The sequence below is a fragment of the Poecilia latipinna genome, unplaced genomic scaffold (assembly GCF_001443285.1).
Source record: "Poecilia latipinna isolate Pla-1442-1.1 unplaced genomic scaffold, P_latipinna-1.0 Scaffold447, whole genome shotgun sequence".
Taxonomy (NCBI): Eukaryota; Metazoa; Chordata; class Actinopteri; order Cyprinodontiformes; family Poeciliidae; genus Poecilia; species Poecilia latipinna.
The window spans coordinates 269,310-291,907 of NW_015113063.1; the positions used below are offsets into that span (position 1 = coordinate 269,310).

General features: G+C 40.2%; 1 protein-coding gene and 1 long non-coding RNA gene across 3 annotated transcripts in view; both read right to left on the reverse strand.

Moving 5' to 3' along the window:
- Positions 1-3,561, reverse strand: part of LOC106951207 (uncharacterized) — an 8,571-nt gene extending 5,010 nt beyond the window's left edge. Inside the window, exons 1-2 of the long non-coding RNA XR_001425774.1 lie at positions 3,471-3,561; positions 468-629 (exon numbers count right to left, since the gene is read on the reverse strand). This is a non-coding gene — a long non-coding RNA (uncharacterized LOC106951207). The remainder of the gene's footprint in view (positions 1-467; positions 630-3,470) is intronic.
- Positions 3,562-5,882: 2,321 nt separating this feature from the next.
- snx33 (sorting nexin 33) overlaps positions 5,883-22,598 on the reverse strand; it is a 28,433-nt gene continuing 11,717 nt past the window's right edge. The window contains exons 2-3 of one of the 2 annotated variants that reach the window (XR_001425773.1): positions 6,958-7,757; positions 5,883-6,771 (exon numbers count right to left, since the gene is read on the reverse strand). Coding sequence is in view for 1 of the 2 variants with exons in the window: in XM_015038588.1 (XP_014894074.1) it covers positions 7,504-7,757 (254 nt within the window). In the remaining variant the exon portion in view is untranslated. Of the gene's footprint in view, positions 7,758-22,598 lie in introns of both variants that reach the window. The other variant, XM_015038588.1, reaches the window with a different exon arrangement.

The window sequence follows — 22,598 nt, forward strand, 5'->3', positions numbered from 1 at the left end:
CTGAGAGGGCGTTCGTGACCGGTTTCTACATACCTCACCCCCACCCACCCACCCCTCTTCCTCTCACGAATCCGGGTGCTGCGGAGAAGTGCACGGTTAGCTGGCATCACCTCAAGGGTTTCTGGAAGTTTCTCCAAGCTGTAATTTCCCTACCATTAAAGCCCTTTTTAGCTTTTCCCCTAACACTCTCGGAGCGTCGGAGGAGTGTGTAAAGAATAAACTTAATTGGTCTGAAAGCGCTTTCTAACTCGGCTATCAACACTCTTAATCCCCGCGGTGATTTATGCATCAGATTTAGATTTTGTTCGTTCCTCCGCTAGCCCCGGCGTTTCAGAGGGAACTTGATGACGGCTTCTTTCGGCGCATGCCGTAAAAGGTGACATCACCTCCAGTCGCATCCCATTACCAGAAACATTACCTTCCCACCCAGGCCTTGAGTTTGGACAGAAACATCTGGATTTCCTTACCTTCTCCATAACGTCGAGTCACCTTCGTTGACTGGCTGCAGATTTTATTTTATTTTTTAAGTGGCTCAACGAGAAGCTGATAGCTCGGAAACAGAACAAGCTCGGCGTCATCAGCGCAGTCCACCTCGTTCTTTTAACCTTTTCTGTTTGCCCTCGGAGCATCTGGAACACATTAAAGGCGGGGGGGAAAATTAGTCTCCACCTGAACGTACTGTACCAGATCTGCAAGCTGCAGCTTGGCATTTCTGTAAAGTGCCTCCAAGAATCGGCTCAGCAGGAGAGCTTGACTCATTCAAGGAAATTTTTAATAAAATGTTCCTGGACTGAAGGATTTCAGTCTATACCAGTGGTTCAAAAATAAAATTAAAACACTGAAAGTTGAAGCCGCGTATAGCTTGTTATATGTGCTCAGATAGAATTTTACCCTTTTTCCAAGTATTCCAGATGCAAAAAGTGAAAAGTGTGTCATTATGCTAAAGTTGTTTGCTTGAAGGACTATTCAGAAGTATATTTTGAGTCTATAATTTATCCTGCAAGTGATCTTTTCAACACTCATTACCACTCTTTGTAGTTTTTCACATTTCCGTCCATTACAACCACAATCTTGGGTATTTTATTGAGATTTTATGATAGGCCAACGTTAACTATAAATAATGACAAGAATTCAATAGTTTTCTTTCTAACAACCTTTGGCTGTAATTAAATGAAACATTGTTTAGGTTGTGTTCGTACCAACTTTGCACATCTAGAGACTGCAACGTTTGCCATCCAGTTAACATTAACAACCTTTCAGTTGAACTTGGCTCTGGACTTTTACTGGGCCAATTGTTTTTATCCAAACTGCACACAGCTGGACTCTATTCAGTAAATTAGGTGACTTCTGAAGGCAGTCGGACACGTTTTTTCACTGACGAGCAGAAAAATGAAGCGGGGTAGTTTAAAAATTTACCTTTTGGTTTATCATGCAGAAAACCTAACAGAATACATTGAATTTGTGGTATGGAAAGTGACAAAACAAGCACAAGTCACTGTGCTTGTTTTCTCAGAGCTCACGTGAATAAAGTCCTCTCTGGGATGTTTATAGTTGTTGTGATCTAATAATCTATTGATTTGTCTAGGCCTAGAGCCACAATGTCTTGTAAATCAATGTGTGTCAAAACAAACAGGAAAAAAAAAAAAGAGAGAGATCGGCCTTGCCGTGCCAAACCTAACACACCTCTCCCCACCGGCCCTCTGGCAGGACGGTCACATACTTCTTCAAGCTTTGTGTTTTGTTACCACATCTGCGACTCAGCATGTTAACTCCCACAAACATAACAGCTCTTGTCCGCCAAACAGCGTCCTGTTGTCACAAATCTGATTTACAGTGTAGAAACAAAAGCAAACAGCAACAAAAAGGCCCACTAGATTTGACATGTGGAGTCGCTTTTTCAATCCCTTTAGAAAGCAGTTCTGGTTGGTTAATTGCATTAAATCCCAATAAAATACGCTGAAGTTTGTGGCTGTGGTGTGACGAGATGAAAAGAAATTTGTCAACTGGACAAATCACCAAAGACCTAAAATTGATACCAGAGGTGGCTAGAGTAGCCAAAGATTGGACTCAAGTAAGAATAGCTCTACTTGAATATATTTTTACCAAGTAAAGGTAAAAATATTATATTTCTTCGGATATATAATATCCGAAGAAATATAATATTCATATAATGAGCTACGTTTCAGGGGGGACACATCAACGTATCTCACATAATGAGCTACGTTGATGTGCAGTTCTACCAGGTGTTTGCCATTTGCTGCTGGGTAGTCTGAAGGAGCTGACTGGGGGAGTCGGGAGTGAGGGCTGCTCTGTGAGGCAGAAGCTTGGAAGGAGGAGCTGTGCCTGAGAAAGAGGAGGAGCTTTGCCTCGAAGGTGGGGCTAGGTCCATCAAGGAGTTTTGCACAGCTGAATGGTTGCCAAGGGAGATTAAAAAATTTTGTAAACATGCATAAAAGAATCAAGACTCTACTCCAGGTATGTTTTTGACGAGAATAACATTGTAACATAATGTAAAGCTCAAACAAGTCATTTTATGTAAAACTGTCCTTCTAATTTAAATCTTGTTAAACTTTTAACAAAAACTGCAGGTGAACTTTTGGTTAAACAAAGTTTGTTTGAAGTCACTCACAGTGAGTAGAGGAGACATACATTTTACTCAAGTAACAGTAGCAGTACTTCATAATAAAATAACTTAAGTAAAAGTAAAAAGTAGCATAGTAAGAATACTCCTGAAAGTACTTTTTTCCCCAAAAGACGTTCAAGTAAATGTAACTAGTAACTACCCAACTCTGGCTGACATTTCTGACTATATTAAAACCACCATCCATTACTTCAAAACCGCCTGAGAGGCATGCGGCTCCCAAAGTCACACCTCTTTGCGTCTCATGCAGCGTTAGTACAGCCTTCAAATGGATTCTGGCTTTTTAGTTTGCACATATTCAGACATGGTGTTTGGTGTCCATGATAGCTTCTTTGTGGAATGTTTTTTTTTCTCTCTCTCTCTCGCAATGCTCTCTTCACATTTTCCTCAGAGAGGAGCAGATACAATTACAAAACCAGAGAGCAAAATTGAACTGCACCACCAAAGCCAGTGGTCTGGTGGAAAATCTCTTTGCTCACATGGACGAACTGCAGCGACGTCAACCCCTTTGTTCCCTGTCTCCTTTTTACAGGAAAAGCAAATGTCTTAAAAATAAAATGACAGAATATAGTTAGCATTTTTGAAGGAACCAACGCATTAATTTCCCCTTCTAAATGTTCTTGTGAAATTAATTTGTCTTTTTTTTTTTTTGACACATGAGCACGCCATTGAGAAAGCAAACCCTGTTTTATCTTAATGAAGACTCATTAAGTCTTCATTAACCACCGCCGTAGTACTTACAGTACTTCAATTTAACTTTGTGTTTTCAGAGGAATGTAACAAACATTTCTGGACTAAAGAAGGCTTTATCCATCTCTAGTGAGTTTACCTGGAAAGTCCGGTTTCGCTTGAGGTGGTGGGAACGAGCAACCAAACTCTGATGCTAAGCTAGCTCTTGACTTGGCTGAAGCAGAACTCCGCCCTGCCGCGGTCGGAATGTGTGCTCCAAAAGCAGGAAGCGGACTACAGCGCAGGGCATTATGGGTAAATACACTCAAAACAAACACGCTGTAGCATTAGAGGGAACAATAATACATCATTGCGGCGTATTAGGGCCATTGTAGATACAAAACAAATAAATTTCCTTAAAAATATATATATTCTAGATTAATATAAAACAAAAAGAAGAAGAAGAAAGAAAATTTCTAAGTTTGGAAAGTCAAAAATTTGCCAGAAAAAAATCTGAATTTTTGAGAATCACTGAAATGTTCTAGAAAAAAACATTGAGTGTCCTAAGCTTTTTTGTTTTTTTGTTTTTTGTTTTTTCTAGAAAATGTCTGAGCTTCTTTTTGGCAGAAATTGACTACTTTTTTCTATGTACTGTTGCCCTTGTACACTGTCGCCCAAAGACAAAAGAGACCTCTAAAACCTGAAGCTATCCAATGCTTTTTTCTCTTTTACATTTTGTGAAGAAGGAACTTGTGCTCAAGACATATTCAGAGGGTTTGGTTTGTGCTGTGTGAGAGAGAAGCTGAAATATTTAACCAATTTTACAATTTTGGTCCTCGATCACCTCAGTAGCTCAACCCCTAGTCTTATTTGACCAAAACTTTATTCCATGTTTCTCCATGCTCAAAGTTCAGTTCAAAGGTGTGAATGCTGGAGCCGATGGTCAATACACTGTAAGTCCATGTTGATGCTAACTGGGTAACTGACTGTGGACAGTGATACTGGTTTCCTAGCCTGTTCCAGTTTACAATCGGTTGAACCATTGGTGGTTTTCGAACATTTCCTAGCCCATTTTCTTTCATCTAAAGTTTGACTTGGACAATTGAAGGTTGAACATAACTAGGGAGTTCTAGCAACAAAACCTCTGGAATGGCCCCAGGCCTCAATCTCTTTTAAAATTTATAGACTATGCACAAATGTTTGGTTGGTACCAGGAAACCAAGCAATTAAAATGTGTTTTGCCATCTGTGCCAAGAACAGAGGTCAAAATACCCAACCATAATTAAACCAGGAGGCAGCTTATTGCTATATTTAAGCGTTTGCTTCAACTGCACCACTAAAAACCAAAAGTTAATAATAACACTTGGTGATATTACAGTTATGACAAACACCCTCCATCTAAAGCTGACAAGTTATGCGGTTAGAAGTTGGAAACTGAACTCATTTGGAGCAGATGCTGCATGTAAATATGCTATAACTCTTTCTTTAAATTTGAAACCAACCATCGCTGCAGTTGTTTGGGCTGAAAGACGATGTCTCATCTAAAATTAAATAAGGACACAGAAGACAGGAGATTCCTCTTGTCATATAATAATAATGTTCAGCAAAAGACGAGTTTAGCTATTTTAAAATCAGTTTAAGTGTGTTGTATTCTAACTGGGATCATCAAATTGGAACATCTTTAATATGAATCTGCCTATGTGGCTGCATCATACTGGTTTGAGATGATTATATACACTTCTAAAAGTACTGGGTCACCTATCAGATGTTCAGATCAGATTCATAGCCACAGGTGTATATAATCCAGTACAACTTGAGTCTAGACGATTGTCCTCTACATTTACGATTCATGTGCTCTAGCAATCTAATAGGTGAGTTTGGGCCAGCACTTACCTGATGGCATTGTGTCAACCGTAAAGATTGCTGCAGGAGTTAGTTCCAGTGAAAGGAACTCTCATTGCTTTTTTGGATCATTTCATACCCCCAACTTTGGCCCCGTTCCCGTTCCAAGATGACGGCGCATCAATGAACAAAGGAAGGCCGATCATGAATTGGAGATGTGGAAGAACTTGACTGGCACGCTCACAGAAGTGACTGAATGATGTCCAACATCATTGTCTGACCTCAGAAATGCTCCCAAGTAAGACTGTTGAAACATTCATAAAATACACATTCCTACATAAACGTGGGAAAACTTCCCACGTTTATGTAGGAAAACGTGGGAAAACGTTTCCCAGAAATGAGCTGCTAAGCCCAATGAATCAAGAGAAAACAGAAATGATATCGTTTCTACTTTCGTCGTAGTGTTTTTGGATTTCACACAAATAACTGCAAACATGAACTAGTTCATTTCAATGTGTTAAATAAGCCATAAAACACTTATATCGCAGCTTGAACCGTGGAACCACACTTGTATGGCACCAAATATTAAAGCAGAATAAATATGTCACGTAAATGAGGCACTTGAAGAAGATCAGAGAAAAATTCTTTGTAATAGAGAAAAAGCTCTGCAGGTCTTCCAGATCTGTAAGAACATGATATTATAGAGGCTTAAGATAAAAAACACACAAACTATAGTAATATCTCTTTATTGTACAGACATGAGAGCGCTACCATTCCTTTCATCCAGCACATACGACAGTGTGTGTCCCGTTCGCTCTCTACACTGTTTCCATGACATAATTTCAAATTGCTGCTACATATATAGTTATACATTTGTTTTTCTCCGCTATGTAGCAGGGAGTTAAGCACAGCTTTTGACTCATTTTAAGACTTCAGCCACACGACGTAAAACAAACCCACGACTACGACCATGAAAAAGACATGTGCAAACTTGTTCCAACACACTAAGCTCATACCAACAATTCCCCCCTGCGGTACACAAGAAGAAAATGGTAAACTTACAAAATATATAAAAAAAAAAAAAGCAAAGTTTCCCTAAAGGCACAAACTGAAAGAAAAAATCGACTGTAGTAGTCCCAACGCGCCGAGGCGTTTGTGATTTTGCAACAGCTGACATGAAAGTTAAAGCAGCCAAGACCTGAGCAGGATGTGCTCTCAGCAAAGTTAGAGTAACATTCCTCATTACTGAGCAGAAAATAAAATAAAAATCTAGATCATTTAACAGCCGATGTAAAAAAATAAAATAAAATGCTGTTAAGTATGATTTTTTTTTCCATCTTTTTGGTTTAGAATCATTTTATTTAAGATACAGCCTGAACTGATCCCAGAAGAAGTCACCATGATTTGTTTAAAGGGATCCACGACTAGCTTGGAGCATGTTAGCTAAAAAAATATGTTGTAATTTTTTAATTAACCTAAAAGTTGTTGTTTGTAACATATAAAAACTTATGATTACTTCAAAAAAATTTTTTACATCTTTATTATATTTTCCACATATGGAGGTCGCCATTTTTAACATGCGGTATCCCTGGCAGAGGAGCAGGAGCTAACGCTATTAGCTGGAGCTAACGCAAAATCAGAACCAACAACAGCTTTTTGGCCGACTCTCTCCTCTTCCTCCTCATCTTCATTTCCTCATCATTTCTCCGTTGCCTTCTATTTAATCGCGCTTCAGTTCAAGCTGAAACAGAACCCAACTTTATTTGTAGCACAAAAATTACTGTTGGGAGCTAGCGGTGTAGGACCAAGCATACGTCATCTACCCAGAACGCATTGTGGTGTAAACAATATGGCGACGTCCGTTTGGCAATATTTTATTTAAATTTGTAAGAACTAAGCAGATGTAAAAAACTATATGATACAAATTACTGTATTGTTTTTCCCTGTGAAATAAAAGCCTGTTGATACAACTATTCATGGATCCCTTTAAGGAGAAGAAGAAGAAGAAAGCACAGGACCCGCTTTATGGCTTCATTTATGTGTATCCCTACTTCGAATGTGTATGATGTCTAACCTGTACTTTTAATTTTCATTATCATAAACAACTTAAATTATATAAAATATACTGACTTTGCCTATTTGAAGTGTACTTTAGATATAAAAGATACAGTAGGTCTTTTTGAAAACGTTTCTTTGTGAATTAATGACTGGCTTTGTGCATCGCTTCAGTAACTACTGGATCTTCTTTTCCATCTACACCAAGAACCCTGATATATATATATTTTTAAAAAAGAGTCAAAATTCATTTTTTGCTTCTTGAAGTTTTGGCTTGTGGAGTGAGTCTGGAGTGTTCAAAGGCCGTCGTACATGCGCAGGGTGCGCTCCAGTTGCTGGACAACACGCTGGTAAAAGGCTATCTGCTCCCTGAGGTAGGCTTGCATCATGTCTTTGAAGTCCACCTCTCGCTGCTGATGGAAGTGGCTCATTTCTGCTTGGAGGGCGAAGCCCACAGTCCGGCAGCGTTTCCTGATCCCATCCGCTTCGTCCTGGTCCATCTTCCCCTCGTCGCTCATCCGCTGGCTCTCCTTCACCTTGGCGAAGGCGCCTGCATCGAGACACAGGAAACACAACATTACATTTTCACGTTGGCAAGCGGAGCTTTTTCAAGTCAGTTCAGTAGAATTGAGATGATTTTACTTCAATTATTATGATGATATCCTTCTAAGGATTTTTTTAAAATGTCCATTTAAACAGGTGTGAACTGTGGCTTCAGCTACAAAGGCTAACAAGATGCAGCAAAGCATTTGCTATTTTCTATCGTCCTGCTGTTGTCATGTAAACAGGTTGAACAACTCAAGGTTGAGGAAGTCCCCTGATGATGTTCAACCCGTCAAGTTGCCACGATGTTCAACTTGTCTTGGTTCCAAGACAAGTTTGGAAGCAAGACAAGTTGCCCCTAAAGTTTACCAGTGTAGAATATCAGTTTTGGAGTCCAGACCCTCTGGACCACATGTGTCAAACTCAAGGCCCGGGGGCCAAATCTGGCCTGCCTTAGCTTTTAATGTGGCCCTCTAAACTCCAAATTATGTCAATAAGTCCCTCCAGTTTTTCACAAATCTGGAAAATTCATGCAAAATTAAAAAAAATTTCCGACTTTACTGCAAATTTTTCCCAAAATTGGCCAACAGAAAATGGCCAAATTTCTCAAAAATTGGTCAATTGGCCAATTTGTTTGACTGCTGCCTCAGCCTTACTTGATGTTGATAAAAAGTCACATTTAACATCACACATTAGTGCAAATATCGTAAAAATTCCTCACAAACATTTCTAAATCAGCACCACAAAATCTGTGATTTTGATTGCAAAAAAACACAAAAACAATCATGAAATCCTGTCTGGACTGATCGGTGTAAAAAGATGTTCAACATCATTTCATTTTGAGAAACACTTTTTGAATGCTGAAACAAACAGCTTCTTATTGATATTTCATTTGGCCCAAGATGAAAACGAGTTTGACGCCCCTGCTCTGGATGAAGCGAAGCGTAGAACAATGGGCTGGCTTTTACCAGGCTGACTTTGTGCTGCAGCTGAACATTTATGAATCAATAAGAAACGCCTACACGGGGCAACACGGCTCAGTGGTAGAGCAAGTGCTGCAGCTGTACGGATGCAGACAAACACTGTAACCCTCCACGCTTCTGTAGGTAGAACAGCAAGTACACCGTCTCGTCCCGTTTTACTGCATACCAAACATCTTGTTTCAGTGGAAGGACAAGTTCAAACCACATTCACCCCTCCTGCCATGAAGTCACTTTCCTTGAGCAGAACATGGCAGCCCAGTGGCACGTCGCCACGACGCTTTACAGATTAGCGAGTCTGTCCTAGTTGTGCATAATCTGATTTGGAAACACATTTGAATTTAGATTCGCTCAATCGGGCTCTACAGAGGTAGCAGAGGCGGTCTGGTCTGGATAAACTCGGGAGCGGAGGGGGCAGGGGGAGGGTGGGGTGGAGGTCCCCATCTTAAAACGATCCAGTCGCTCTCGCATCCGTAAGCCGAATCTGTGAAGTCATGCAACGCTACATTTTGTGTGGAATGCCTGGCACAAGTGTGGGAAAGCATGAACAGCACTCGCAGCCCGTTCCAGTAGAGGAGGAGGAGATGTGTGTGTGTGTGTGTGTGTGTGTGTGTGTGTGTGTGTGTGTGTGGACTGCAGTCTGTGGCGTTGACCTACATTTGTGTGTTCTGCCTTTCACAGGAGATGAGAATGAGTTTTAGCAGAGAGCACGTCTGGGGAACATAAAGGAAAAGCACTCCTGACTGGAAAGAAAAAAAAAGAGAGATAGAATGATGCGAGAAAGATGACCTGATGTCGTCTCCCCCTGAAGCTAAATGTCGTCTGAGGAAGATAGTTTCTGCTTGATGGTAAAACGTCGGTGTCCTTTCAGCAAATCTTGAGTTAAAATCTCACAATCTTTGACTTCAACAAGCAAAACAAACTTTTTTTTTTCCTGGAAAAGGTTATCAGCTTCTTATTGTCCAATTAATAACTACTCCACAATCAAGGGGAGTGAAGAGTAGCTAGATTTGTCTTGCCCAGCCAGACAAGCTGCTGCACAGTTCAACATGTGAAAGATTTATGGGTGTGTGCTGCCAAGATGTTAGAAATCCACCAGTGAAAGACGGGATGGAGAGACAAGATGAGGCAAAAAGCACAGAACTGAAGCAAAAGGGCTTTGGCAGGTTTTATCAGTACACACTGATAAAATGTGCATAGTTTTACAGCATTATTTAATACAACAAGGTAATCCAATTTAATACAACAAGGTAATCCAAAGTGCTTGCACAAAATAAAAATAAAAATAAAACAAACTGTGCCCGATCTCAGTTCAATTTCTACCTTAGGGAAAAGATTAGGAAATCACAAGAGGGATTCTCTGATCCAAAGCAATATTTTTAGTCCTTATTTAAAGGAGCAAAAAGGTTTTCAGGGAGTTTGCTCCAGAGCTGATGAGAATGGAAAGTAAATTCTGGCTAATCTGGTTTCAATCTGGACCTAGCAACCACAACCTGAAAGGTCTAACATCTGGAGTCTTCAAATCCAGTCCTCGTGGGCCGGAGTCCTGCAACCTTTTGACTTGTTCCTGGTCCAGCACACCTAAATCAGATGCCTGAATTGCCTCCTAAGTGTGCGGTGAAGTTCTCCAGAGTCCTGGTGGTGATCATTATTTGACTCAGGTGTGTTGAAGCAGAGACACATCTAAACGTTAACCACTAACCATGCTATGGAGAACATATAATCAGAAAATACACAAACCTGTTCCTAATTACTTAACTAAGTCTTAGCTAACAAACTAGCTGAACAAAGTTAGCGAGCAAATTAGCAAACAATTCTTAATTTATTAGCTAACAAACAGAAGTAACTAGCAAATCTATTCTTAAATAATTAGCCAACAAGTCTTAGCTAACAAACTAGCTCAACAATGTTAGCTAGTAAATTAGCAAACAATTCTTAATTAATTACCAAACAAATAAAATTAACTAGCAAATCTGTTCCTATTTAATTAAGGATCAATGTTTTCTAGGAACATCTTCCTCATTGTCCTGTTGATGACACACAACAAGAGCAGATCTGCTATGGTCTGTTTTGCTGACAGTGATTGAAGAGAAAATATATATTTTTTAATGTTAAGAATTTTTTGGCACTGGTGGCCTTTATTTGATAGTAACCTGACAGGAAAAAGGGAGAGAAAAGCGGCAGAGGAACCGAGGACAACTGCGTTAAGGTTTGTAGCCTTTACACCGCTCTAAACGCTGCGCCACGCGACGCCCTGGACCAGAATAGTTTGTAGGTGACATTGGGTGACTGCTGGAGTGGATATGATTAATTGTAATCCACATGGATTGCAGACATAAGTATTTAAAGAAGAAAACTTCTTCTTGAAATTGTGTGATCTATTATCCAAGTCACGGAAAACAAAGTCAGTCGACCCGATTGTCAGTATGACTTGCGTCCTGGCTCTGGGCGGAACGGGCCGAGTAATTGATTCTACAGTCTGTGTCACTTTGCAGATCATCAACAAGCACTAACCCTTCATGTTCTAAGATCATCTCAAAGCAAATCTGTGTGTAATACTGCTGCTAATGATCAATGATTGAACGCTTTGAGATGTCATCAGGGGTCTTGCTATTGAATCTAGCAGTAAAAACGTCTGTTGCGTACCTGACAATACTGATCAAGCCTCCATATTTAGGAGCTTTATCTTGCAGCTAATGATGCAACCTAAGCAGAACCAAACTGAAAAATCTTAGATAACTAAGAAAGACGTTCCAGTATGTTGGAGGGGAGGAAAATAGTTGGGATTACATAGGATCACAGTCCCATGGCTGACCGACTTCCAAGATTCCCACAGTCCTCTCTGGGCCAGAGGTTACAGCAGAGCAGCTTGTCCTTTTGTGACAAAACAAAATCTGGCAATGAAACGTTCCCTTTAAATTCCTGTTATTTGTCTACAACCCAGACTGAGATTGTGGCCCACTTGTACTTTAGCGATGGTGCCGACAGCTTTTTCCCCACCGATTCCCCCAGTGGCTGATTTCCAATTGAGTCGTTATTTTTCTCCTCAGACAGCAGATTCCTTATAGATCTACAAACTAGTTAAAGTAGCTGACATCCACTTTCAGGTCAATTGTGTCGATTTTAGTTCTGTTTCATTTGGTTTCCTGTCCCAGTTTATAAAAATCACTCTTTCCTTATGTGTATTTCTTAAAGGGCATAAAAAAAATAAAAAATTCAAATAGCTCCTCCTAGCCAAGAGTGAGCTGTATATACAGTGCCTTGCGAAAGTATTTATATGCCTTAAACAAACATGCCTTTTTCACACTCTGTCACATGACGACATCAGTGTGTTTTATGAAGCTTTTATGTGGCAGACCAACACAAATTAGCACATAAAGTAGAAGCCTTTAGGTTTTCTTTAAAAAAAAAAAATCAAATGTTCTCAGTGGATTAAATTGAGCTCAATAAAGACTTTGAGAAATTAAAGTCGGCGAAAAACGAAGCTACAGCTCCGGTGGATAATCGCCATGCTGTTACCATTTTCAAATTACATTTTGAAATTGCTCAACAATTTTAGTTCCCAGAAGCCGAGGGGGGGAAATACCCGAAGAATGACGACATGGCATGTTCAGCTCTTAAGATAATATTTAGTGGTGCATGAACCAATTGACTGAAACAGACTTTTAATACGGAATATTTTCTACAGTGTTAATATACAAGTTACAAAAAAGAAAAACAACAACAAAACCGTAGACCATTTAAGGGGGTGAGGGGGAAAAAAGCCATTTGGATTTTGCGCAACCAGAGTGACTCATAAGCGTATATAAAATAAACCAATCTGGGAATAGGCCTCGTACACTTCAAACATCGAAAGGCCTAACGTGACCGAGTAAGATTAGTGACTGTTATTCTCATTGGACACACAAGTAAACATTTGAAAGGGAGTAAAAATGAGGCTTGCTGCCACAAAAAACACTCCTGACCAGTAAAAGTAAAGAGCTCTGAGTGCGTCCGTGTCTGTGAGAGCGAAGGCTGACGTCCGTGTCGAGCACTGCTGGGAACTGATAATATGTTGTTCTTTGTTGCTTCGCAAGTAAGGCAAATAAAGCGAGACAAAACAGAGGCGCATATTTATTTCATAACGAAATGGTCTGCTTTTAGAGAACGTGGGGTTTTCTCCAGCCGGGATCGCATGCCAATCCACAGGCTCTGGATGCGTTTCCCCCGCTCCCGATTCAAAACAATGGATTCCCTCAGCAGCTTGCAGAAAGAAGCCTGTTATTTACCCAGCAAACTGAACCAGGTGTTGTGTTCATTCTGGGAAACATCTGAAACGTGCGTGGTAGTCAGCGGTGACTGACCTGTACGTCACCGCTGACTGGGGACTTAACGTCATGACACATAACTTAATAATAATAATCACAAAATAGTTAATTCAGTATTATTAACATTATATGGCTCTGAAATATACACATAAGACTGTTCTTAATAGGTTTTAGAAATCATAACTCTATTTCCTGATACTAAAGTGCTAGTTTTATAATAAACTGAGGCCTTGGAGCGTTCACCTGCCCATAATGCAACTCATATGTGTTATTGTTCAGAAGTGATCAACAATGTGTTAACATATGTGCTAAAACAAAATAAAATCAAAGTTTTGCTGCATGTTGAATATGATAAAGAATTTCCCTTTCCCTTCCATTTTCCTTTTTGTTCAAATTAGCATGAAATTGTGAAAAAAAATACGCAAAATGTATTCTCTGTAATCCCCTGCTATTAGCTATGTATAAGAGGAAATATTTGAATTGAAAAATTGTTCTACAAAGAAAGAGGAAATGTTATCATACATGTTTAAATAACAGCTAATTATGAGCAAACATGTTGACAAGGTAACTATTGGAACAGGCTTCAAAGTAGCTTACGCTAACTCTGGTCTGGGCATCTTGGATGTATTCCTTAAAGAGTTTAAACACAGTTTTTAATAATGGTTTATGAGTGAAATAACTTGACGAGAAGATTTTTTTTTTAACTGCAGTTGAGAAATGATATTCATAAAAATGTAGCAACTTCTTTGGACCTAAAGAAGAACGGTCAAGAGTTAGCACACAGCTTCAGCTTTTACAGCTGGAAGCTAGTGATCAGGCGCAAAATCAGAACTGAACCTTCAGAGTCACATAAAAACGATTACAAAATCAGCCTTCTATCACCTGAAAAACAATTCCAGGATTAAAGGACTAATGTCCCAGCAAGATCTTGGAAACCGTGCTGCAGATCGACAGATAAAAGTCCTGATTGTGTTTGCTTGTCCAAAGGAACGATGAAACTAATGGAGGAGATGCAGACGCAAGTCTTCAAGATTTTCTGAAATCCAGCTCCATTCAAATGGAGGTCCTGGCGACCATGGGGTGATCTTAAACTGGAATAAAAGGAGCCAAATAAAAGCCTCAAGCACTAACTGAATATTGAGCAACACATCAGCAGATTCCCAGCCATAAGACATATCAAGCTGCAGTTTAATATTTTCAAAAAGGGTGTTTGTTTAAAACGTAAGTTAGCTTTGTTTTGCATCCTCCAGCATTTTCGCTCCTAAGAATGTGTTTTCCTCTCGGCTGTTAGTCTGAGGTTTGTGTCAGCCACACTCCAAACATTCCCAGCGTTCACACGAACTCCAATAAGTTGCTTCAAAATAAGCCATTTGTTAAACGCTTTCACAGTTTGCAACATTACGTGTACGTCTAAGTCCCGGGGCACACAAAGAACCGTGTCAGGCCACAGCTTTGTGTAATGGTACCATCTATGTCTTTAATTAGCAGGTAGGTGTTCCACTTGTAACCCAGGAGGCTAAATTTAGCAGGCAACTTTATTGGGTACACTGGCTCAATTGGCAGCAAAAAGAAAAATGGCAAGTCAGGCAATTTGCACGGCAGCAACTCCACGCATTTGTTGAAGACAACATTCTGAAGCTCAAACCGAGCACCAGAATGGGAAGGAGATTTGGTTTAGCTAACTTTGGATGTGGGAAGGTGGTTAGTGCCCAATGGACTGGTCTAGTCATTTCAGCTACTGTGGAACCTGTGAGATTTTCACAAGCAACAACATCAGTCTCAGAAAACACAACGCATCGTCAAACCTTGAAGCGGATAGACCACAGCAGATTAAACCCAAACCAGGGGCCAATTGGGAAACGTAGGCTGCATTTCACACAGGCTTAGCCATCTCTGGAGATTATACAACATCTTCAATCAGAGACGTCTTCAGATTCGCTGTAATGCAGATTGCTACTATTGGAGATTCCTCTTGCCTACAGCCATCAGGAAAACCAATATCCAAACCAGTATAAGCAGGACATGACAAGCAAAAGTTCAAATTGTGGTTGGTTAAAATGTACCCAGTGATGACTGGAGGTGTTTTCACATCTGACTCGGTTCGATTGGGGACCAAAATTGAAGCATTTGTTACACTTTCATCTGCTACGGTTTGCTTGTCATTGCACCGTGTCAAACGGCCCAAATTAATTGAAAAACCTGTTCGACTGTGATGGTGCTGCACCAAGAACCACCGAAGGAAATGACACGAAAACCTCCAAAGAAGACACAAAGAACATAAATGGAGTGTCGTCAGATTTGAGCAAATATAAGATTTCTCTTTTGTCATTGCTAAAAGACCTCAAACCATTTCTTAAGCGCTAGACTCGCACGTTTGTTTTGGTTGCATTTACCCAAAATGCCTTGCGCTGTGATCCGCTTCCTGCTTTTGGAGCAGTTTCCGGTCTAAAAGCAGACCGAGACCGAGGCATGTACAAACTGGATTCCAAAAAAGTTGGGACACTTTGTTTGTTGGGAGAATTTGTTTTTATAAACAAATTGTGAATAAAAACTGAATGCAATGATGTGGAGATGGCAAATGCCAGTATTTTATTCGTAATGGAACATAGATGGCAGATCAAAAGTTTAATCTGAGTAAATGTAACATTTTAAAGGAAAAATATGTTGATTAAAAATTTCAGTGTCTACAAATCCCAAAAAAGTTGGGACAAGTAGCAATAAGTGGCTGGAAGAAGGAAATTGAACATATAACAAACAGCTGGAAGACCAATTAACACTAATTAGGTCAATTGATAACATGATTGGGTATAAAAAGAGCTTATTAGAGTGTCGGTGTCTCTCTGAAGCCAAGATGATGAGAGGATCACCAATTCCACCATTGTTGCGCAGAAAGATAGTGCAGCAATACCAGAAAGGTGTTACCCAGCGTAAAATAGCAAAGACTTTTAAGTTATCATCATCAACCGTTCATAATATCATCAAAAGATTCAGAGAATCTGGAACAATCGCTGTGCGTAAGGGTCAAGGCCATAAAACTCTACTGGATGCTGGTGATCTCCGGGCCCTTAAACGTCACTGCACCTCAAACAGGAATGCCACTGTCAAGGAAATAACAGCATGGGCTCAGGAATACTTGCAGAAAGCATTGTCAGTGAACACAATCCACCGTGCCATCCGCCGCCGCCAGCTGAAACTCTACAGTGCAAAGAGGAAGCCATTTCTATGCAAGCTCCACAAGCTCAGCCGTTTACACTGGGCCAGGAGTCATTTAAAATGGAGTGAGGCAAAATGGACGACTGTTCTGTGGTCAGATGAGTCACGATTTGAAGTTCTTTATGGAACACTGGGACGCCATGTCATCCGGACCAGAGAGGACAAGGATAACCCAAGTTGTTATCAACGCTCCGTTCAGAAGCCTGCATCACTGATGGTATGGGGTTGCATGAGTGCTTGTGGCCTGGGCAGCTTGCATGTCTGGAAAGGCACCATTAATGCAGAGAACTATGTTCAGGTTCTAGAACAACATATGCTCCCATCTAGACTTCATCTTTCAGGGAAGACCCTGCATTTTTCAACAAGATGATGCCAGATCACATTCTGCAGCAATCACAACATCATGGCTACATAGAAGGATCCAGGTACTGAAATGGCCAGCCTGCAGTCCAGATCTTTCACATATAGAGAACATTTGGCACATCATAAAGAGGAAGATGCGACAAAGAAGGCCCAAGACGATTGAACAGTTAGAGGCCTGTATTAGACATGAATGGAGAGCATTCCTATTTCTAAACTTGAGAAACTGGTCTCCTCTGTCCCCACACGTCTGAGAGTTGTGAGAAGAAGGGGAGATGCCTCACAGTGGTAAAAATGGCCTTGTCCCAACTTTTTTGGGATTTGTTGACATCATGAAATTTTGAAACAACATATTTTTCCCTTAAAATGATACATTCTCTCAGTTTAAACTTTTGATCTGTGATTTGTGTTCTATTGTGAATAAAATATTAGATGTTGGCACCTCCACATCATTGCATTCAGTTTGTTTAGTGTCCCAACTTTTTTGGAATCCGGTTTGTAGGTGGACCTGCGTTTTCAAGAGTTTGATTACACAGTCACACCTCCCCAAACAAACCAAACGTTCTAGGCAAAGGAATTGGAGTTTGATTAAATCGCACCATACAGAACTGGTGTGAATCCACCCAGAGTACGCCTGAATAAAGTTCACTGAACTTATTCAGTATGAAAAGCTGCCAGTACAAAACGTGCCTAAGCAAGCAAAGTTTATTCAGCAGCTTTTGACTGATCTGCTTTTTTTCCCTCTTATGAGAAAAAATAACAACCTCTGTTAAGATACAGACGTACTGTGTCTTAACAGTACATCATAAATAAACGTAGGTTGTTACAAGATATCGCCTTAGTCAGTAACTTGAACTTTGAAACATTTTGTGAGAGGAAAGGAGATCAGCAGGTAATAGAGAAGAGAAAAAAAGCCAAGAAGTACATGGATCATCATATGCGAAAGAGATTAAGCAAAAGAGGAAAGCTTAAGGGGAAAAGAAAAGAGGAGAAAAAAAAAAGAGGCTTCAAGAATGCGCTTTGGGGTCAAAAGGACTCGGCAATCTCTGCCAGAGTATGAAGCAGGCCTTAAAAGCCTTTGGGGGTGTGGGGCGGGGGTGGCGAGGGAGGAAACACAAAAATCTGCTGACTAAGCAAAAAGTTGTATCGTTTAGCTGCTGAGGACATAAACATATAAAGCACAGCTGCAGTTTCAGAGCTATTTCTGCTACAAACAGTGAAACAGTACGGACAAAAACAAACGCCTTCCGGTTGTGACGGAAAGCAGAGCCACTTTCACGTGACCAGAAGTATTGAGTCTGACGTGCCACATTCCTGTGGACTTTGAGTGACTTTACCTCCTCATCGTTGTCAACCATGGCCGGAGCTTCAGAGATATATGACAAGCACCCAAAAAAGCTACGGAGCTCATATCTCCAACTTCCAAATTAAAGCCATGAGCAGAGATGTTCAACAGATGTTACAGGGTTGTTTTTTTTCTTCGTATACTTTGAATTTACACACACGCTACAGGATCAATCCGTCTCCACGTGCCAGACATCAGAGCCGTCGTGATATTTACCAGAAGGGATTTGCTCAGATATGCTTCACATCACAAACCCATTGTAATTCATTATCGCTAACAACCCTGGTGTTTATCCCGACGTTTCCTGACTGCCAAAGGGATTCGTTTCGCAGGGAGATCAAAAGTTGCTCAAGTACATTTTGGATTTCCAAGTTGCTCCTGGGGATTTTTGTTTGTTTGTTTGTTTTATTTATTTATACTCAAACTCATTCCTACACTGTTTCGTAGAGATCTGTGAGTTCAGATGTCCTCAAATCGCCTCTGAGGGAAACGTTGTCAGCCATTACATCAACTCTTTTGTTACAGAGCAGATGTTCCTGTCTCTAAAGTTATGTAGTGTTGCAACGGCCGCCAGAGATATAATTAAAGGAGTTGCAAATGTTCCTGTGATAAGTGATCTTTGGTCAATCGGAGTAATATCTTTCCGTCTATCCCTCTTAACAGAAGAAAAATTACTCAATATCCTGTTTCAATGGCGACCGCAACCAATATGATGGCGTTTCTATGATGACTGCTTTAGCTAGCAAGTAATCAGGGGTTTGATTTTTGTTTGTTTCTGGGGTTTTGTTAAACCTGAAGTCTAAACTCTATTGGAAGATTACATAATTATTGTAAAGGATGATTTAAATGACAGATTTGTTTCCTGCTCAAGGCTTTAAATGCATCAAAACTTAATACGACGTCATCAACCTCAAGCTCTTTGGCGCACTTTGTTGTGTGTGTCATAAAACTCTCAGCCGGTGACCAGTAATCCGCCGACTTCACGTTTGATTGACGGTCATCTGATCTGATCGGAAGCTAAATATCTTTAAAACAACCCTCTTCGCTGAGGAAGTTAGTACTGAGTGATGACGACTCATTTAGCTACTGGCATCAATTACAGGAGATAAAAGGTGAAGAAGCACAAGAGAAGCTTCAGGAAGCTGATATATGTTACAGCAAAGTTGCCCAGTGTTAGCTTTGAAAATGTTGGCAGTCGGTTGGAAATCTCCCATTTAACGTGATGGTCTATTTGCTGTCCAGGAACAGCTGCACGCAATTCTCACCATGCTAACCCTGGTAATGATGTTCATCACTTATAAAGAACGCTGAAGGCTGTTTATGGTGACATGTCTGCATTCGGTTTGTCTCAAACCTCGCCCTGTGTGACTGCCCGCTCTTGTCTTACACACGTGGCGTGACGTTACCTCTTGCAAAAATGATTTTGATTGATCACAGAAATACTTCTTCAGGCTACCACATGGTGACAATAAGTGGACAAAAAAATCTTTGAACAAGCTAGTGATCAAAATCCTGATCAGTGTCTATGAAGGATATGTGCTATGAATCCAGTAATTCCCTCATTTTCTAAAGCATTCAAAACTCCATCTTATCAAGAAACCGGCAGAATATGTTATGCTACCATTTAGTTTCCACAAATGATTTTGAATTTGTGATAGTAAAGCAGAAATGGCTATTGGCCAGTAAGAGACTGATTAGTGCGTCTGCATAGGGCTGTTACTGACTGGGGGTGAACCGACTGCAGCAGATCACCGATCTTTAACAAGACCTGACACCAAAATCAGACAAATATTCAGCTACTTTGGTCTGAAAAGTTGACAGTTTTTGGGGGTTTTTTATATTAGTGGAATATCGACAAAGTTTTGCACACATTTGTAATTGAAACACAGCTAAAGTTGCTAAGTGACACAAAGTTACCAGTGGAATTGGTACTTTTTCATCAATGTTAGGGAATTATTGACTAAAAACAGGCTCCTACGTCTTGATGAAAAGTTAATTTTATGTCATTTCAAGTGTACTAATAGTTTTGCACTAGAAACTAGACATAAATACTTGGTAAGATTTAGTATTTTTGCAGTGTCCAGCAGTGATTCCAAGACTTTTTTTCATGTTGGTTGAAATTGGATATTTTTAAAATACTCAAGGGTGAAAGAAGAAATACATATTTTAAAAACAAAATATATAAAGTGCTTTTTATATTGTTTTATATTGTTTATAAGAAAAACATCCAGATTAAAAAAAATCTTTTGGATTTGATGGAGAACCCCACGCCCCCAATAATAATAAGAAAAGATAGGAAGAATAAGAGCATTCTCAGAAAAAGAATTTGGGTCACTCTTGTTTTTTTTTTTTTGAAAATGCTTACTTTGTACTCAAAAGCATTTTCCACGTTTCATAAACTAACCAAAAGCAGATTTGGGTTCACCAAAGTCTGCTTTCGAGTAAAAGTCGCAATTCACTATGGATTTAAAGAGGATGCAAAAAGCACGGTTATTAAACAGACACTTTGTGTTACATCTAACATTTTCCACTGTTAGAAAATCAGTCGGGGGAGCCACACAAAACAGTGGGGAGGTTGCCAGTGGCTCTAAGGCCACACTCTGAACACACCGCACAAACATACGATGCAGCCACACTCTGATCAGAGCATGAACAACAAATCAAGCCAACAGCGCTCTGTTCTGTTGACAAACCTGTTTGACGGTGTGCATTTCAGTCAGCTTTTACTTTACAAGTAGGGAGAAGGCCTGCTCCATGCAGGAAGTGTTCGGGTCAGTCCACCCAGCAGCGGCGTCAGACTGTTTAGCAAAATGTAACATAAGCAGCAAAGCACTGGGCTGACAGCATCACTCCACTGTCATTAAAGCTGCAGTATGTAACCTTCACTAAAAAATTTTTGGTTTCTTTTACATATTTGTTAAAACTGTCACCATTTCGTGACAGTCTAACATGAGACATAATCTGTGAAAAACAAATCAAGCTCCTCCAGAATTTACTATAGCGGTCTTCAAAAAAGCAGAAAACAACCAATGAGAGTCAGAAGGAGGGTCTTAGTGCTGTCAATCACGCTCCTGTATGCGCTGTCAGACGTGCTAATGGACAAACAACTCACAGTTCCACTAAAACCATTATTGGTGGCTATGCTAACTAGCCTTAGCGTCTACAAATGCTGATGATGGAGAAGCAGTAGCGTAGCAGAGTACACAAACATGATTGACAGTGCTAGGACCCGCCTCCTGGATGTGATTGATTGTTTCTGGTTAGCAGTGGGAGAACTGAGGTTAATTTTTTTTTCACAGATTATCCGTCTCATGCTAAACTGTCACAACATAGTGACAGTTTCAAAAAATATGTAAAGAAATATTTGTTATAAAAGTGACAAACTGTGGCTTTAATCTCTTTGCTGGTATCACACAAACTGATGACGATTTATGGCAGTGTCTGTACATTCTGCATGTACAGTTGCAGAGGCGACATGTACATTAACAGGCCATCACGAGGCACATCGCCGTGGTAACAGCATCTGCAACCTGGCACTCAAAGCTGCTGTCTTTAATTATGCATCGGCTTAACGCCTTGCCAGACTTTCCCTGCAGAGGTGCAAATAAAAACAGAACCAAACGAGGTTTATCGTTTTCTTTTAATCTTTTTGCATCCACAGCAGCCAAACTGCGCCAACCTCGTTTAATATAACTGTTTCCCAAAAGAGTTGCTAAATTTGTCCGTTTTTCTGCTCGTCGCAGCAGGAAGAGTTCAGATGTCTGATAAAGAGCTTCTGCTTTCACTGCCCCGGATAGCAGGTCACATGTCCAGTGTGCAAACAGACAGCCAGTCTGACCCCAATGATTGCACTCGATAACTCGCAAGAGTCGCCGCTTCAAAGGCTGCACACAGGTCACTTGGAGGCAAACAATGACTCCTTGCCTGCAGGAACCAAGGCAAAGGAGATAAGGTCTCTCCGTTTCTATCGTGGGACTTATAAGCTGCTTTTGTTCTTATTATTTAAAGGTTTTTTGGCTGTTGAGGCCTTTAGTTGGAAATGCTAAGACAGGACAGGAAAGTAGTAAAAGAGAGAGAAAACATGCAGCAAAGGTCAGCTGGCCGGGAATTGAACCTGTGACATGGAGGACTAAGGCCTCCTCGTGGGGGTTGTGCTTAACCCCTGTGCCACCACAGCACCCCAATTGCTTTTTTTTTTAAACCACAGGGCAATGTCTGTTTTTTAGATAGCTGTATGGAATGAAATGGGAATTACATTATTCAGGATTAGAACCTGACACACTCCAATTTGTACCTACATTTCCCATCTACATGTTTCAATTTCGTTCCTTTGTTGATCCCCCATTTTGTTTCAGGTTGATCAAATCTTTGTACATAAACTTATTTTTTTTGTTGCAGTATCAGAAAATGTGTCTTTTTCCAGACACTTTTCAGATTTACCTTTCTAGATTTCTTTTTTCCAGCAACATTTTTAAACATACATTAGTTTTAAGCATAATCTCTTGATTTTGGAGTATCCTAAATCAAGTAGATGGCAATAGATTATTCAAAGCAGTTTGTGAACTTGTCACTTTTATATTGTTTGTAAGACTTAAAAAAAAAATAAAAATCTCTCTCTCTCTCTCTCTCTCTATATATATATA